This window comes from Eimeria necatrix, genomic scaffold (genome assembly GCF_000499385.1).
Source record: "Eimeria necatrix Houghton genomic scaffold, Enh_scaff214, whole genome shotgun sequence".
In the NCBI taxonomy this organism is placed as follows: Eukaryota; Apicomplexa; class Conoidasida; order Eucoccidiorida; family Eimeriidae; genus Eimeria; species Eimeria necatrix.
In genome coordinates, this window is record NW_013655143.1 from 1 (window position 1) to 17,739 (window position 17,739).

The following is a 17,739-nucleotide window of genomic DNA, read 5'->3' on the forward strand; positions in this document are numbered from 1 at the left end:
AGGAGGCGGGGGGCGCGGGGGAGTCCTCGGGGGAAGCCACCGTGGAGGCGCTCGGCAGCTGCTGCTCCGGGAAGGCCTCTGCAGCAGACCCGGAGCCGGAGTCCTCCGCCGCCAGGCCCGGGGCCTCCAAACTCTTCCCCTCCGACATCCTCCACTCGCCGCAGCAGCAGCAGCTACGCGCTGCAGCAGCAGCAGCTTCTCGCTGCAGCAGCAGCAGCTACGCGCTGCAGCAGCAGCGCAGCAGCAGCCGCGATCGCCGCCGCCCTGGGGCCTCTGAGGGGCCTCCTGCGCTCTTCGGACTCCGCCCGCCACGGACTTCACGGGAATTCCCAACTGGGAAGCTTTGGCCGCTGCGCTGCGCCCGTGCGAAGCCGCGGAGCGACTGACACGGGAGCTGCTGGACGAAGAGTCCGCGCAAAGGCGCAAAGGCGGCGCTGCTCGCTCTGCAAAGTTTGGGACTTGTGCAGAAAGTCCTGAAATTCTTCGCAATTTTGCAAAATTATGCCGAATTTCCACTCAAATGGACTTCTGCTCGCCCGCAGCCGCGCAAGGCAACCACTCCAGCTGCTGGGGCTGGTTGAGACTGCCTGCGCAGCGCGGGGATGCATTGCGAGAAAAGCCCACTTCAAATGCATGCAACTTCGAGACGGCTTTCTTTTAAAGTCCACGCCGTTTAAATAACTGGCAGACGCGCAGATTCTCCCCGTAGACTCCCGCAGTGGAGAAGCTGGAGGCTGAACTGTGTGATGCGGCCAGAGTACTTCACGGAGGCGAACCAGTGTGAGTAGCGCTTCTGCAAAGTTGGAATTCACTTTTATTCTCCAATTCATTTTAAATTAGTGTCTTCTCTCCAGCGCTACCCGTCTTCTCTGAGGTGGCCTGAACTCCGGCTTTGTCTGCCAGTAGCGCTTTCCCAGGCACTCCAATGGAATGGAAAGTCGTCCTAGCAAACGCCAATTGCAGTCTAATCGTCTATATGCTATAAATGAGCAACAATAGGCAAAATATCTTAGTTGTGAAGTGGGCTAGCGCAGCCCCCGCGCTATATGCTGCAGGACGAGGCTTTGGCGCTGGCAGCAACACTTTAGTGAACAGAGCTTTCCCACGCAGGGGGTCTGCGATACGCAACATGCAGTTCTATTTGCTGCACAACAGTTTTCCCAGCCTTTTGAATCAACTGGACTGTTATAGTCAAACACTTTCGGGAGTTGTACACACATCAGACGCGAGCACGGGGGCAACGGCCAGCTGAGAGCCGAAGTTGCAGAAAAACGAGCAGTCATTCTCGACGGAGACGAGAAAGTTCTTTCAAATCGTCTGAAAAACATGGACAGAAGCTTTTCACAGCTCGGTGCATTATAGGAGAGGCCGTGGCTGCCCGGACTTCAGAGAATGCTGCTGTCATTGAAATGGAATATATGAATATATATGAGCCGCAGCCAACAGCAATGCAAACAAAAGCGGAAGCACTACAAGAGCATTCCCAATTTTTTGTACATATGGAGTATTTAGAAACGGGGGAACCCTTTAAATAATGTGTAATAGAGACGCGTGAGCCTTTAAGGGGCTCAATGGTGAACTGCTGGTTCAAAACGGAGAATTACAAAACTTATAGGAAAGGTTGGGAGAGAGTCAAGGCTTAGATGAGCACTCTGCTTTGTGAAACTTGCATGCAGACAATTACTGCCTGCTTGAGGCAAGTAAGATAAGCGGCCAGTTTTGCAGCACAGAACAGCATTGTTTGCATACTGGGCAGTGCTTAGCGTCTTTCTTTCCACTACTCAGTAAGAGAAATATAAGCAAGTCTGCAGTGGAATGCCCAATAATAGGGGAATTAAGAAGCATTTCACCAGAGATTAGAGCACAGCAAAGTGCGGAGCCCTTCCAGAGTTGCTGAATGGAATTCATCTCAGTGTAAAGTGGATGTTCGTGCAGACAGAAGTAAACTGCGCACAACTGACATGGCTGCAGCCACCATTTTAGAGAGCTTTAAATCAAGAGTGGGAACTGTTGTAAGGCATTGGTTATTCTACTAGTCCTATCACTTCAAATCCTGAAAAACAGCTAAATTTGGGGGAGTTGCGGCTCCGTCGGGAGTCAGTTTTGCTGCAGCTTCTGAAGAGGAGTTGCCTATTGATCGAGTCGTGACAGCACCAGCTGCCTCCTGCAGACACAAATGGTTTTCCAGAGTCCTCGTATTGTCATTTTGCACTTTTTTGAAAGACAGAAAACGAGCCACGCAACTGCGCAGCCCAGCAGTGCCCCAGATGCCAAGTGCACAGAACATGAGCCTTGCAAGTGAATGGCCAAGCCATTCAGACTAAGTTCGAGAAGGCACTTGCGAATTCAGCGAAGTCTGTTTTGCAATCAAATGATAATTGTTGACTAAAGTTATTGTGTTTCGTTGTTTGATTCCTGTGGCTGCACAAATGCAGTCGGTATCTTGCGAGCCATTCATACTTTACATGAAGAAAAGCGAAACGTGTCCACAAATGAGAATAAAATGCTTCATTCCAGCTTAGAAAAGTTGAATTGATCGGACATTATACGGTAAGCATAGACTCAGCCACAAGCTTGCTTCGCAAGAAAGGCTAAACACTAAAGTATTTCATCAAGAACCTACAGAACTGCCCGAGGCGCTTCTTCTCTCTGTCACTTTTCAATCAGTGCATATTGAAACGCCATATTGGGTCACTTCGATCCCTGAAGATGCAAGACCTTGGCGGCACTTAATCAAATGCAAGATCCTACCCATCTCTGCGAGGCCCCTCGTGTTGTGCGTAGACGTCTCCAAACATGTAATAGTTGCTACATTTGAGGAGTAAAAATGACCCTTCGAGGTTTTAAGCCCGGCGAGAAGGCCCCACGCAACAAAAGCATTTGGTAGCTTGGTAGTAGTTTGACGGCCTCTACACTGAAGAAGACGACTAAGTGTTCACGAAAAGTGTCAAAAAAGTGTCAAATGCCTCAGTGCGGATGCTTTGCATTTCTACTGTTTGCGGTGATTCATAAAAAGGAGTTTGTTCTAGCTTGGCGCCAGGCCGCAGCGGCTCCTCTTTGTTTCCTGAACTATACTTGTAGTCTAACGGGACGGCTAGGCTGGGCTTTCTGGCTGCTTCATTTTGCGCCATAGATTAACATAAAAGAATACGATTTTGTTCCTCACAGCAACCTAGAAGGACTTCAGGGTTCAAGTTAAGTAGATCCAGCATGAGATCACGCACACGCAGCTGGCCAGCAAGATGGCTCGAATTTAAAGAAGCCTGCTTGACGGCTTTCCTAGTCTGAACCTTTATTTGGGTCTCTCCTGTAACTTCTAGCACTTGAAGTGTGCGTGTACAAGTGTGGCGAGCCCCCCGTTAATCAAACTTGGCAGCTTTCTCGGCAGAAAGCCACAGACCTGCACTGCAGGCGTCTTGGGTCGTGCTGCTCTTGGGGGGCTGCATTCCCATTAGCTGCCCGCAGTATATGCGCAAATCCCTTTTTAAGAGCACAAGTGTTCTTGACTTTCTAGTTTCGTTTGATGCGAGCTGCTGTCGGCAAGGGCGTGGTGTGGAATAGCCCACACAACCTCAAATGGAATCTACGTAGCATATGCTAGCAGCCTCGAGTAGCACAGGCAGAGCCAGCACTCAGATGGAACAAGCCTTTGCTTAAGAAGCTACGGGAACACCAAAAGGAACTCAGAAAGAATTTTCTTCTGTTCGCAACCCCTGTCCTGCGGGCGTGCGCCAAGCTACGGGCTTTTCAATGCGAGTGACATATGGAACTATATGCGTGTGAATGTGGCATAATGCCTTCACTGTGTTCATAGGGGATAAATACGGGGGTCTTCGTGACTGTAGTCAGCTGTTTCCAAAGATTTCGCCGGTCCTCGTCTTCTACTCATATTTTATGCGGCACCTCACCATAGTGCACAAAAATGTTCGGGCGATTTCACCTTCCCTGCTACGTAATAGGAGCTTTCAATGCTAATGAGCCATTTAAAGGGACAAAAAATTTTGTTAGAGCGAGCAGTGGCAATAACTTCTGTCACGCAAGACCATTTGTGAATCTTCCAGTATCACAATCCTTGAACGATTATGAAACGGTGATCTTTCCATTTCCGCAATCTTTCCTTTCTCCTTTTGATGCTCATTTTTATTTTTTTATTAGTGCTGAAGCTTCAAATTAAGTCTGCCCCGTTTTGCCCGCTGTAACTCACTGATCAATATCAATGTTTTTCTGAAACGAAGGGAAGTTCTGGGGTTCAGAATTGAAAAGGAACGGGACTGCATGAAATAAGCTCACTTTCAGCTAGCTGATTTAAAAAATGATTCTTTCGACGTAACTTATAGCTTACACATCTGCAATAAGCCTTGAAAGAATTTCACAGTAGATTTGTAGGAGCGCCTCGCTGGCAGCAGTGGTCGTCCCGCAAGGCCAGCAAGAGACCTCCTAAGTTTTGCTGGATCTCACACCAAAAAGTAAGAAAGAAAATACGGGAAACCAAAATTGTTTTGATGAAAATGGGGGACTAGATTCTGCCAGACTTCGCGGAATTGGGAATTATGCCGGGGCTGGAGCAGGCGCAGGAGACCAAGGACATGATCGCTCTGGAGTGCCTTTTGCACGGGCATTTTTCACCCCTGTAATCAGCGGAATCGATGGCTTTTCTCTCTGTATGAGTAAGCTTGACAGCTGAGACTGTCTATTCTTGAAGCGTTCCTTCGCTCGTGCGCAGGTTCCAGTTCGCCTTGTTGCTGGCGGCTCGTCTCCTGGACCTGTTCGCTGATGCTCGCCAGCAATGTCAAGTTACCGTGTGTACAGGCCAAGTTCCCGCATGCAGGCAAAAGAGTGACATTTCAGGAAAGAATTCAAATGGAAGGACGCTGAACCCCATCTTAGTTCATTTTTTGGGGGGTGCTAGCGCGCCACCCCATTCGACGGCTGTGTGCCTCACGCGAACCAAAAGGCGCGGGGGCTTTGAAGGACGCTAACCATAATGGGATCTTCACATTCTACTAAGTCGGCTGGCCCCATAGAAGATCAGGTTATTGCCTGTGACCTCACTGACGATGATACCTCACAAGATTTGAGTAGCTCAGGCAGCGCCGACGAAGAAACAGTTTTACCAAATTTTTCTGTCTCATCTTCCGAGGGACTTTCAGAGAGTTCTGAAGCAAGCTCTTTTACCCATAAAATGACCTGTAGTGGTCACAAGAACTCTCGACACTCAGCCATCCTTATTTTCGACCTTGACGATACCCTTATCCCAACTGAATGGATAAGATCAACTTTCGCAGCTCAGAAACATAAGCATGCCACCACTGACGAAGTGTACCAAGTAAGCGGCATTTTAGATCTAAACAAATGCTTGCGCTTACGCATAACTGCAGTGGGGTATGACAAACCATAACTGCATTTTGACCTTCTTGTGAGCTAATTTTCACAGGCAATCAAGAAGGAGCTCGAACGCATCACGTCGAACAAGCTTACGCCAATTATCTTAAGCACACTCAAGAGGGCGAAAAAATGGAGTGAAACAGTTGCCATTGTAACGAACGCAAGGAGCGTTCGGTGGCTGTCAGCCATGAAATCTCTCTTTCCCGAGGTTGTTCAGCTTCTCCAGGATGAGAGCATCCCTATCATTCGTTCTTGTCCAGTAGGAGAAGAGCCAAGTATTCATGAAGCGCCTGCTTATTTTTCTTACTGGATGAATGCCAAGGTGAGGTTCAGAGGAGAAATTGCTAGACTTTCGGAAGTTGTAAAAATCAACGGAAAGACCACGCTTTAGAATATGCCCTGTTTTTTTATTTCCTCAGAAGACCAAGTTTCTGGAGGTTATTCACCAGCACTGCAAAGAAAACAGCATCGCGCCTTCAAGAACGATCGATCTGATATCTATTGGAGACAATGATTTCGAAGAATACGCTGCCTTGGTAAAAAGCTTTATTCGATAATAACAATGTTAAGAGTGCATCTCCCTGTGTTTGATTCGATGACATCAATTTCAAAGAACATCCGAAGTATCCGACTGTGGTCATCTTCTCGGAGTGAACCGCCAGACTGAATTCTGCAGTTGCGCATCTGTTCAGCGAGCAGCACATGAACTTTCGACAGTGCGACTAGCAAAAGTCGTCAGATGCCGTTCAGGTCTGGAGCCACAGTCATTCTTGCACGTAAGCATTTCAAAACGACCGACCGGATTACAAAGTCTGTCATTTTCCCAACGATTCACATCACTACAGAAGGATGGTGCCGGTATGTTTAGCAGCACAATAAATTGTACAATTGCTCCCTGTTTCCCTCAGCAACTAAAGGAAATATCTCTTGCCATCGACCACATATTTGAAGAAGGCATGCCTTGTGCCACGCGGCGTGTTGGGGCAACCGTGACATACGCTATTCAGTAAGCACTCTCCTCCCTCACACTATTCACCAATTGGAAAACGTGCTGCCGATCTTTCCATTTTGACTTATTCTGGCAGTCTGTTTGTGTATTCAGCGGGAGAAGAAAAACTCACTGAACAAACTCTGCACGCTGTTAAGTATACCTGCGTTAGAGAAGCGTTTCCAGAGTGATGCTCTGGTTGCAAAACCCTTATGTGGCCCCCATTACGGGAAGCTCCTCGCGAAAGTTTTGTAATCTGTAACTCCAGGAATGCAGTGGTTTTTTCCTCTATTTTTCGAGCTATTTGATATTTCCTCTGGAACTTGACTAACTAGATGTGGTGCCTCTAATAGACCGGAATATGCACGATGGCTTTGGGCTGAGAGATATTTGCCAAGCTGCCAGGTAGCATGTTCAAAATAGATTTGCAAGTTTGTAGTTTGAGAAGCTCTAGACATCCATCAGGACTATATTCGTCATCGCCAAGGCGATTAACGATACTTGGCAAGCTCGTCCTGCGAAAGAATGTTGGTTCAGTTAAGGACTTCTTTGAAGAGGTGAATGTAACTTACAGAAATGACAGTGGCAGCGCATGCAAGATACGCAAGGGCAACAATACTGGCGATTGTGAGCAAGACGGCGAGATGAGGAGTCTGACGAGGTGGAAGACTACGGAGGGTCAGATCTTGTTTCCAATATGGCAATCGTGATAAAACTTACATTTCCCCTGTCAGATGCTGAAAAACGAATGTGAAATGCTTTCAAATAAGCGTAAAACGAAGAGGCCATACCTGTCCAACTGCAATGACATCGGCCTCAAGAGCCCTTCCAGCGGACAATTTTCCCCCATTCTTTCTGAATTCGCGCAGGAGCCCGCTATATGTCTGTAAACAGTCTTAAAAATATATGTATACTTTCATATAGTCAGCGATGTTCTTACCCTGAAGTTGATTTCAGGCTCGACTCCTGTGGATTGTTCATCGCATTATTATAGAGTAATTTTCAAAGCAAATTGTATTTCACGTGCCTTTCTTCCTGAAAAGCAAAGAATGATGAATCAGCGTTGCAGCGTTTTATCTAGTAATGTTACATACCACTTGAGGGAAACGTCGCCGTCGGACGCAACATACAACAACAGAAGCCCATCGTGGCACTTGCTGTGTCCAAGTCCCCAGCGATCTGAAAAGGACGCTCATTGTTTATAGAGAAATAAAAGCAGTCATAATGAAGCGCCTCACCTAGGAGCTCGGTCGCAAACGTGTTCGCATCAACGCCGTATGGTAGTTCTTGAACAATCGCAACTCCAAAGCTAAATAGCGTTTGATGGACGTCAGTTGCAGGGAAAATATGACCAGCAGAACTTACGGGTAGGAGACGTATTCGTCGACGCAGCGATGGGATGAGTTGTGTCGGATATTGGAAAGGCGCTCTGCACAGCATTGGTATTTCAACTATTCCAGAGAGATATGCAAGTAAATGAAAAGCTTACCCTCTATTCTGTCCAACGTGCCGCTGGAAAACACATGATCTGAAAAAGATTGATGCGAACAGCGCCTTGATCTTGCAGCACTTCTTCAACAGTACCTGGGTCGCAGACGTAGGAAACTTCCATGCCCCATCTTCTGCAGGCCATCGAGTTGACCATTGGGTTGGGATAGTTCTCCAGTGTGGTGAAGCCAGGCAACATGTTCATGTCGGGTGCACCCCCTTGGAGCTCCTCGGTGAAGTCATCAGGAGTGGGTTCCTCGGAAAGCAGCACCTTCTCAACTGAAAGAGGATGATGACGCCAAGGGAAAGCGAGAGGAAGAGCAAAGATTTTACCTGCAGTTGGCCATACTGGCAACTTCAGCGCCTGATTCTCGCTCGAAAGCCAGTCACGCGCTGACGCAGGTACCGCCAGGCCTGCGAGAAGTGCTGCAGCTCTAATCATTGTCAGTGAAAAAGATTCCTGGGTATACGTCGGTGCTGAGGGACAAAAAAGGCGGTAGTAATTTCAAACGCGCCGCAACCGGTGTGCGAGCATCTTCACTGATCACTGCAGCTGTACGTACACGGCAGCTCTGATGGAGAAGATAGCCACTGGGCTGTATATCACTTCTAAAGTTCTGCAGCATTCGCGGCGCACGCCGTGATTTTACTATTGTAAATTTAAGACCGTAAGCCTTAAACAACTGAAAAAAATTAAAAAAAAGAAAGTTATGCTGTCTGCGTTGAAACTAAGGCCGGAACACATAATTCAACATCACTCCGCTCCTCCAAGCCAGCGATGCCTCGCCGTTTTCTCAATACCATGAAATAGCTCATAAAGGAAAAGTAAACTAAGCCGTCCTAGGGAGCCGCTATCAAAAGAGCGGAGGCATCAAATTCCACAAATCCCAAACGGAGCACATGCTAATTAGTTCACTGCAGCTCGTCTGACGCGAAGCCGTGACTGTATGCTTGGAGTTCATGTTCGCCCGCAGAAGCGCCCTTTCGTTTATGACGACTTTCGTCCTTGAATTCGGGATCTGTGGAGACGAATTATCGCAAAAAAGATAGCATGTTTGTCACGAAGTGGCATGAAAACATTTTCATGCGTTATTCCCATGGTGAGAGTCTCACCCGTCCAATTAGGAGCTATTTTCGGCGGCACAGGCAGCCACCAAAACCACCACTGTCGACCAAATACCGCCACAGTATGCTCCCACAGAGTAGTCTGCATTTTGCAAACACGCAAATCCAGCCGTTCACTCAGCAGCTGCCCAGTATTCTCCAATTTTCTGGACACCCATGAACTACAGAGTCCTTGCAGGATATTTTGTACCTTTTGGCCATGGGTATTCCTGTATGTTTCCACCAAAGTAGCGTTGGTCTCGAGTGCCTCCCATTGCTCGGCCAAAAAGTCCTGAGGGCGCATCAGCATAGTGTGCCGAAGCATCTGGCAAAACCGCTGTAACACAAGTTTTACGTGCTGATACACCCCATATATTTCAGCTTTCCTCGCCTACCAGCGTTACCAGTAGGAAAACAACGTCGACTAGCAAGCATCCGCCTAGCAGCACAGGGGCCAGCCAACCAGGATATGCGGATGTCCATTGCTCAATGAAGAGCTGGAGACAACAAACGCAAGCCATTGTGGGACGATGTACCCTTGATCAGGCCACTGAGTGCTCAAAAGTGAACAATTCGGCTGGCGCCTCATAGCTGCTTACCGTCTTGCGCTCTGAAGAAACGATGATGAACCTTCCGATTCCGGAAAAGATGATGCCAATATTCAGAAGACAAGACAGAGCTGTTTCAATCCATTGCAGAACAGACGAAAACATTTTCAGAATGTTTCTCTCATTCATCCACATAGATTGCCAAGTTGCAGCGTGCAGAGGTACCTGCACGCTGCATCTAAAGCATGATGCGTTTGAAAAGCCTAAGTTTACTTCTCTTCCGCCTCACCCACCCATGTATGCTAGGAAGAGGAAGAAATATTTCTGGTTCATGGAGCCGATGCAGTTGTTTACCCATGGGCAGTGGTGATCCATCTTCATGATGCACCTGACAAGGTAACAGGAGAAAACAAATACGAAAACAAACAAACTCAAAAAAGCCCAAAATGGTCCTGATCGTTCAGTAGAGGTAGACAAAAGCCGCCACTATGCCTGCTGTTCGCGTTATATGGCTCTTACTCATTGCACACTTTGCAGTGGTGCGCGCGAGGCGGCTTCCAGCGATTTTTGCACTTGGCACAAAAGTTTGTTTGTCCCGTAAAGTTCTTGGGAGGCATGGACTGCATCACATTCCGTTCATGAGAAACACACGAGAAGCTGCTAGACTTCACAGCCCCTTTGAATCGCTCAGGCTGACCAAAGTTCAAATTCACATTTCTTGCAAACGAAACACACCGGCGCCGTCTTGGTCGATCCTGGGTCTGTTAACAAAGTCGCGAGGTGGGATATGAGGCCCAGCCAAGTCACGCACTCAAATAGTATCTTCAGCATCTTCCCCAGGAAAGTGAGCGGCGGTTGCCCTGCGCAGAACAGTGAAGACAGAAACCTGCACGCAGCCTAAGACCGGCACTGCCTGCTGAAGCCACAGGGTTTCGCGTGGGGCTCAATTGTCCAAAATGAGAGCCAGTAGAGCCACACAGCCCTGATCCTGAAACTGTGGAGTCTACAGCATGCAGATTGAGAACTTTTTGAGCTAAATGCCTTAGACTAAGGCGCAGGCGTGAAGGCGGTGGCGCCGAAACGGCTGCTGCGCACCCTTGAAGGGCTCCCTGCCGCTTGCTGCACCATCCACTGCGGAGACATCTGAAAAAAGGATATTAAAGAACAGGACGTTCGTTGCGGCCTTGACAACGAACAAACAAGCCCAAACAAACAAGCATGCAACGATGCCGCCCGGGTGAAGCACGAGGCGCATCCTGCTTGTTCCGCTCTGTCTTGAACGGACTGGTAGTGCGAGCGAAAGAAGAACTGAACAGCGCCTTCCTCTTCAGCAATTCGCTACACTCCACGTGCGCAGATATAGCCAGCGAGGAAAAGATTCAACTAAGGTGCCGATCTTTCTCCATGAGCGCAACCACTCTTGCAACGGCTACGGCGACACCGTCGGGGGCTGCCTGTGCACGTGCCTTCAAACCGCGCTGCTGCAGTGGCTCTCCCGGCTACCTTCGTGGAATACTCAGAGTGACGCTGTGAAGAAAAAGTGAAGGCGCTAGAATGAGTCCTTCATTTCAGCAGTCGCAGATGCTGCGACGACTGTCCCGCGAGGCAGGGAGGGCAGCAACTGTTCCATCCATGCCGCACGAGCTTGGAGTTTCTTCCCGGAAGTTGAAATATTTTAATTAAATTCAACTGCTGCAATTAATTTTCTTAAGTGCATCAAAGAAGAGCAACTTGGTTGGCTCGATCGATCGACGTTCCGGCTGGCGAGCTGCAGAAGTTGGCCGCAGGTCCACCTTGCTGTTTCGGGTCACACACGAAAAGCTTGTTTCCGAAAATCCGGCCGTCTGCTCAAATGGAGACTAAAACCTGCTCATATTTGTATTGATTTCAGGACAGAGAAATTTTGGTGGCTTCCTCCACGCAAATTCAGCTCCACAATGAGACGAAACTGTCGCCCCCCTGCATGCGACCAGCATAGCTCATCTCAAGCTACAGTCCTAAATAGTTACATTCGGTTTTGACTATGCAGCAACTCAACAAAAATAGCTTAGCTTTCACGCTGTAGCCTTAGTCTCACAGAAGGATCCGCGCTTAGTCCGCAGCGCTGCCTGTGGCAGACCGCAGGAACGGGGGGCTTGTTGATGCTGCCTGGTACTTCAGTACATGCATCTCCTTGCGCTAAACAGAAGAGTTAGGCAAGAGATAAAACGTTTTCACGAGGCGATCTTTATTGATGTTATTGCTTTCATGGAATTCCCCTAGCACGCTCCGGGCCCCGTTTACCGTTGCCCTCGTGCAGCAGACCTGCAATTCATCTTTTTCGCCCTTGGGCAATGCACCGCGTGAAGTAATGCACATAGCGCCTAAGAGACGAGTATGACACGATGCGGACTTCTTTTTTCGTAGGGCCTTCCTGCGCCCGGAAGATTGCTGGGCTCAGTCCCGTTGCAGGGATTGCAGGAATTCAAGTTCCCCGTTGCCGCTCGCTGGGCGGCTCCCGAAAACTTGCTTCGCGTTCTGATAGCGCATTCATATCGAGTTCTTGTTCATGTTTTAACTGTTCGTTTCAATTGCGCGCCTCTTTGGCGGCAGCCGAAAGTCCACGCCGGTGGGCGTCGGCTGCGAATCGGCAGCCGTCGTTCATGTTTTCAAGAACAACGGGGATAACCCGCGGAAAGGAAATCCTTCCCGCATGCAGTTTCAAAGAACTGCCGAGACTGTCTCTTGCTGCTGCTTTCCCTCCACTGCGGTCGCTGCACTCCATCGCGGCGAGCCTGAGCAGCCAAGCAGCAGCTGCGGCGCCACCCGCGGATTCCTCAGGATCCACCGCAGCAGCAGCTCCTGACGCAGCTTCCAGCCCTTTAGTCGACTCCAAAGAAACTGGAGAATCTCAGGAGTCAGTTTTGGCACTCAAAGGCGAGGAAAGCTGCAGCATTGTTCCGCCGGAGGGCTCTTACGCGCAGGAGCTGCTGGAGCACATTCGAAGAGTTGTGAGTCGAGACCGCCGCAACATTTTACGTCGGACTACAAGTTTATTTCAGGGAAAATACGCAATTGTGCTTCTTTGGTGAATGGACTTTACTCCGGAGAAAAGTAGCAGCTCTCAATTGTTCATTTTCTTGTGAGCTGCAGAATGAAGCCAGCACGGGAGCAAATGCCGTTGCCGAGGCAGTGACGCCGTCTGGATGGTTTGTGGACTGGTTAATAGCTTTGAAATTAAGTCTTGGCGTTCCGTGGTGAGTTCAGGCTGCCGAAGTAATATCATTAAAGACAGTGGCAGACGCATTTAGGCTGCCCTCCTATGGCCTCAGTGCGAAACTCTCAAAGCTCGCAACATGCTGCACATAAAACTGCGGCTTTTCATGCGCCTATTTAGTATTTGCGTCTGAGACGTGCAGGTGTTTGGCTCTTCCCGCTGCTGGGTGTTTGCTGCGGCTCTTGACGCTGCCAATCGCCGTGGACTCTGTGCGTGTTCAGTTCCTCAGTGCTCAAGCGCTGCGCGAGTGTGCAGTGGTCAGCGCAGCGTTGCAGGAATTGAAGAAGTGCTGCTGAGAATTATTTCAAGTTTTTGTTGTTGTGCTATTTTGGATGAACAGGAAAGAGATAGGCGGCAGCGGCAGCTCGTCGACCCGCAGTTTTCGCGCATGAAGGACAAAATGAAGGCTGCTTACGAAAGCGGGGTACACTTCAGTCTGCTTCATTCCTTATGAAAGTGCATATTACGAAGTTCAAGTCCACAGATTTAAAGGCCAACGACTCAGCCCAAACGTACTAGCCAGCCCTCTCGGTTGTCCAGTGTTCCAACTGGGGAGAGGCCTGCGAAACTTCATCTGCACTTTTCCTTCTTGTTAATCTCGTAACTTCTCCTCCTCTGCATGTTCACGTTTTATTCGGCCACAAGACTGTGACTCCGCCTCAGCTCTCCACCAATGCCGCCCCTTTCTGCACGGAGCTGTTTGAACTTGAGTGCTTGTGTGGCTCACTGCGACAGCCAGCAGCAGCAGCAGCAGCAGCAGCAGCAGCAGCAGCCAATTTATTGTGTTTCTGCTGTTTGTGCAGAACACGAAAGAGTATCAGCGGCTGCGCGCTGAGACGAAGCAGTTTCTGAAGCAGCACGGGATTGGGGTATTGCCCACATCCTTTTTGCAAATGCTGCTGCTGGGCCTGGCCATCTCGCTTTCGACTCCGGCTATTAGGTGCTCCAACACTTCAAAGTAGCTGCAGCTGATTAGTCAGGAGTCGAAGGCAGAAGGGACTTAGCGTGAATTCGCCTTTTTCCCGAACTGACTCCGCGTGTCAGGAGTCGAAGGCAGAAGGGACTTAGCGTGAATTCGCCTTTTTCCCGAACTGACTCCGTGTGTCAGGAGTCGAAGGCAGAAGGGACTTAGCGTGAATTCGGCTTTTTCCCGAAGTGACTCCGTGTGTCAGGAGTCGAAGGCAGAAGGGACTTAGCGTGAATTCGGCTTTTTCCCGAACTGACTCCGTGTGTGAGGAGTCGAAGGCAGAAAGGACTTAGCGTGAATTCGGCTTTTTCCCGAAGTGACTCCGTGTGCGCTGCAGAGCCATCTCAGCGGACCCTTTCAACTGGAAAAGCTTCGCTGTGGAGCAGCCGGCGTGGCTGGAGAGTTTGGCGCTGCCGGATGCCTCTGGACTCGCAGCTGCAGTCTGTTGGCTGGTGTTTGTCTCGACTATGGCGGTGCGCCTTAGTGCACTTTTTGTTCACTTTTTCCCACTTTCTCTGCGTTTTTGAATGCCCGGCGGTGCAGCACTTGGTGATAGGCGAGGGCACTTTAGAAATAAAAAGAAAGAAAAAAAAAGAAAGCAATTATTTAGAAATAAAAAGAAAGGAAAAAAAGAAAGCAATTAGCCCTTTAAACCGCGCAAAGCTGCGCTATTCAGCATGGGGGCTGATAGGCAGGCAGTTCAAAAGCGCGGGCGCAGAGCTCTGGAGGGTAAATTCGTAAGAAAGTGAATATAAATAAAGGCAAGAGTGCGTGAGAGCCTGTCCTTGGACTTGTGTTTTTTTTATTTTTCGTTTGTTTCCTCTTTTTGCGCCAGGCCGGGTGGATGGTCTCTGCGAAAATCCAGAAAAGATGCCCCTCGCCTCCAGCCTCTTCAGGCTTCGCCTCTCCCGGCGTAATGCGCGGCTTTGGCCTCGTGGCCGCGACAACTTTCGCTTTCTACAGCGGCACGCAGCTGCCGGCGGTGAGGAGGCTTGCTCCCCCATGTTCCGCTGCATCTTTTGGATTATTTGTCTAAACTAGCAGTTTAATTTAGGATTTAATTTGTCCTTTTATGTTTATTGACCTCTGAGGGCCCCTACAGGTCCCGCTGCAGCTTCTTGCGAGCAACTGAAGTTGCGCCACTGGAGCTGTCGGGGGTCTTTGGGATCTGCAATTTGAAATTCACTTTTGCTTCCACTGACTCGATCTTATTATTATATTTGTGTTTCCACAAATGTATTCACAAAAGAATTCGTGTTCGCGCTCGGGCCGCTGGGTTGTTGGGCGTATTCGCCTTTCTGTTTCTCAATGCGTATCCGCACTGGCGTGTGAGGATGAGAACATTAGAATGCTTGTTGAGTCGCTTTTAAGTTCGTCTTTTTTTTGTTTTGGACCTCTTGAAGTGGCATTTTAACGCCTTTGAAGCTGTTATTATTTGTTATTATTTGGATTGCGGGGGCTGCGGCTGCTGCCTGTCTGTCTGCAGGCCGCGCTGCTGTTTTTGGTGCCAGCATTTGCCCTTCAGAGCGCTTTAATGCGCATCTTCAGACTCCGATCCGTGGAGAGTCTTCTCCGTGAGTTGCTGCTTCCCTTTGGCCCTTTTTCCCCACACTTTTTGCCTCGTCACTCTGCAGTGTACAGACACCTGCAGCGCAGCAAGGGGCGCAGCAGAATGGCTCCAAGGCCGCTGCACTCTCTGCGCTGCAGACTTGGTCCCCGAGGGGCTGCGGCCGCTGCAGCAAACTTACTTGGGGCTGCTGCAGCGGCGGCAGCCGGCCCTCATGGCTGCCTGGAAGCGCCGCGCCCGCGACCCCCGCTACAGAGAAGCTGCAGCAGATGCAGCAGCAGCGGGAGCAGCAGCAACAAGCCGCGCCGTGCTGCAGCTGTGGAAGGAGCTTTCGAGTGAGTCGGCAGCAGCTGGCCCGGCAAAGCTGCAAACTTGGGCCCAGCAGGTCGCCGCCAAGCAGCAGCAGCAGCAGCAGCAGCTACGGCTGCAGCAGCAGCAGAAGCGCTTTCGCTGCTACGCAGCAGCAGCAGCACCGCAACAGCTGCTGCCTCGTAACGTGTGACAGCAGCAGCTGCCGCTGCAGCGGTGGCTGCGCCACTTGGCAGCAGCCCCTCGGGCGCAGTTCTCTCCCCACAATGTTGACTAATCTGCTTCTCCATTTGTCAGCAGCAGCAGCAGCAGCAGCAGCAGCAGCAGCAGCAGCAGCAGACAGCAGCAGACTTGGCGTTGTTGAGTCCAGCTGTACGCACAGCTCAGCAATCCACTAAAGCCTTCCCCCAAATGAGCTGACAGCAGCAAAACCCCCCGTTGCTGCTGCAGTGCAAATTGGCCCCGCAGCTTTCTCTACCTCCACGGAGGCTGGCTGGTGCCGAAGGCCCCAGCCGGGGCTGTGCTGCTGCTGCGCAGGGCCTGCGCCGGGCCAGCTGCAGCAGCGGGGGGTGCTGCTGCTGCAGCTGCTGGCGCAGCACGCGGCATCCCGCCATTGTGCTGGCCGTCTGCAGCAGCAGCTCGGCTGCCTGCTGCTGCAGCAGCAGCAGCAGCAGCAGCATGCCTTTCCTCTGGGCTTTCCAGCAGCACGAGCTCTCCTTTGTACTTCGACAGCAGCACTTCGGTGGTGTATCTCTCTTGGCCGTCGGAAGCCACCCAGCGCCGCGTCTGCAGCGACCCGTCTACATACAGCCGGCGGCCTTTGCTGCAGCGAACACCAATCAAGCAGCAGCACTCAAAAAGTGCAGCAAAACGAGAAAAAGGAAAAGAAATATAAATATAACGCACATTGCCATCAACAAGATGCAAATGTGCGGAGTCGGGCCGCAGGCGCAATCCAGCCACTTTCAGTGCAAAGAATCAGGTGTACAGGCACCTCCTGGTTGCGCTGCTTGGGACGCAAGCACTTGGCAGTCATTTTTGAATTATAACTTCACAGTAGTTAATTTCTTAGTGTGTTGGTTTTGTTTACTAGGCTTGAGGGCCTATTTACCGCGCAAGGCGGGCAAGTCAGTGCGGAGCACTTCATTTCCAGTTTGAGACACTTGCATGATCGGAAAGTGAAGAAAGCGGGAAAATGAACTGAAAAATGGCCTCCTTCTACCGAATTCAGCCGCCTTATTCGACTATTTTATTTATTCAACTATTTAGACTTGCATTTGAGTTTTAGTTCATGTTCAGTCTTAGTTTATGTTCAGCCTTGCAGCGCCACTCACTGCACATAAGCCTCCACGAGGTCCACGAGGCCTCTGTCGAAAACCACCACGCGGTGCCACTCCGTGCGGCTCCTGACTTCCCCAGTAGTCTGCAGTTCAGCGCAAATCAAAAGAAAAAAGAAGAGGGAAATAAGGGCGGGGCTTTTTGCTACAACAAACAGCAAAAGAGGTCAGTGCACAGCAGGAAGCTGCTGCTGCTGCTGCTGCTGCTGCTGCTGCAGCTGCTGCACTTCGCTGGCCAACAGCCCGCAGCAGAAGAGACGGGCAGCTGCAGGAAGCAAACATGCCAGCTTTACTGTGCGTCTGCTGCTGCTGCTGCTGCTGCTGCTGCTGCTGCTGCTGTGTGCACTGCCCAGGCGCTCTGTGATGCACCATTAAACGTGTGGCTCCATCCAAGCAAATGCCGCCCCAACTAATTACACGTTTTAGTGTAGAGGGCTGCACAATGGGTGCAGCAGTTCGATACAGCGTAAAGCAGCAGCAGCAGCAGCAGCAGCAGCAGCAGCAGCAGCAGCAGCAGCAGCAGCAGCAGCAGCAGCAGCAAGGCGCCGCTGCTCTCTACTAGCTCCCGCCTGCTTATCCCGGCATCCTATCTGTGCCCTTGCGCTGCCTCACATATAAATACTATTTCGACTTATGGACTCCACATATCTGTTATACATTTATATTTATACATTCATAACATTTAATATATATATATATATATATATATATATATTTATATACACATATCATATATATATATATATATATATATATATATATATATATATATATATATATATATATATAT

General features: G+C 49.9%; 5 protein-coding genes across 5 annotated transcripts in view; 3 read left to right on the forward strand and 2 right to left on the reverse strand.

Moving 5' to 3' along the window:
* ENH_00029300 (hypothetical protein) lies at window positions 1-386 on the forward strand (the record flags this gene model as incomplete). Its single annotated transcript, XM_013584831.1, has 1 exon — window positions 1-386. A coding segment is annotated over one exon (386 nt), but the record flags the coding sequence as incomplete, so codon positions are not given.
* A 4,598-nt stretch (window positions 387-4,984) lies between these two features.
* On the forward strand, window positions 4,985-6,395 carry ENH_00029310 (hypothetical protein, conserved; the record flags this gene model as incomplete). The annotated part of the gene is made up of 5 exons (XM_013584832.1): window positions 4,985-5,326; window positions 5,435-5,707; window positions 5,805-5,921; window positions 6,078-6,161; window positions 6,294-6,395. The coding sequence occupies 5 exons, from the start codon at window positions 4,985-4,987 to the stop codon at window positions 6,393-6,395; spliced, it is 918 nt and encodes a 305-aa protein (XP_013440286.1).
* A 469-nt stretch (window positions 6,396-6,864) lies between these two features.
* Window positions 6,865-10,768, reverse strand: ENH_00029320 (zinc finger DHHC domain-containing protein, putative; the record flags this gene model as incomplete). Its single annotated transcript, XM_013584833.1, has 10 exons — window positions 6,865-6,888; window positions 7,165-7,228; window positions 7,739-7,802; window positions 7,958-8,140; window positions 8,195-8,338; window positions 8,975-9,257; window positions 9,361-9,462; window positions 9,803-9,901; window positions 10,249-10,373; window positions 10,609-10,768. The coding sequence occupies 10 exons, from the start codon at window positions 10,766-10,768 to the stop codon at window positions 6,865-6,867; spliced, it is 1,248 nt and encodes a 415-aa protein (XP_013440287.1).
* A 1,387-nt stretch (window positions 10,769-12,155) lies between these two features.
* ENH_00029330 (hypothetical protein, conserved) lies at window positions 12,156-15,805 on the forward strand (the record flags this gene model as incomplete). The annotated part of the gene is made up of 7 exons (XM_013584834.1): window positions 12,156-12,503; window positions 13,110-13,193; window positions 13,573-13,709; window positions 14,074-14,209; window positions 14,572-14,718; window positions 15,223-15,310; window positions 15,444-15,805. 7 exons carry the CDS (start codon window positions 12,156-12,158, stop codon window positions 15,803-15,805), a joined length of 1,302 nt encoding a protein of 433 aa, XP_013440288.1.
* A 281-nt stretch (window positions 15,806-16,086) lies between these two features.
* ENH_00029340 (Single-stranded DNA-binding protein, related) overlaps window positions 16,087-17,739 on the reverse strand; it is a gene marked incomplete at both ends in the record, with an annotated part of 3,098 nt that continues 1,445 nt past the window's right edge. Inside the window, 2 exons of the mRNA XM_013584835.1 lie at window positions 16,087-16,435; window positions 16,947-17,035. Coding sequence (XP_013440289.1) covers window positions 16,087-16,435; window positions 16,947-17,035 — 438 coding nt within the window. The remainder of the gene's footprint in view (window positions 16,436-16,946; window positions 17,036-17,739) is intronic.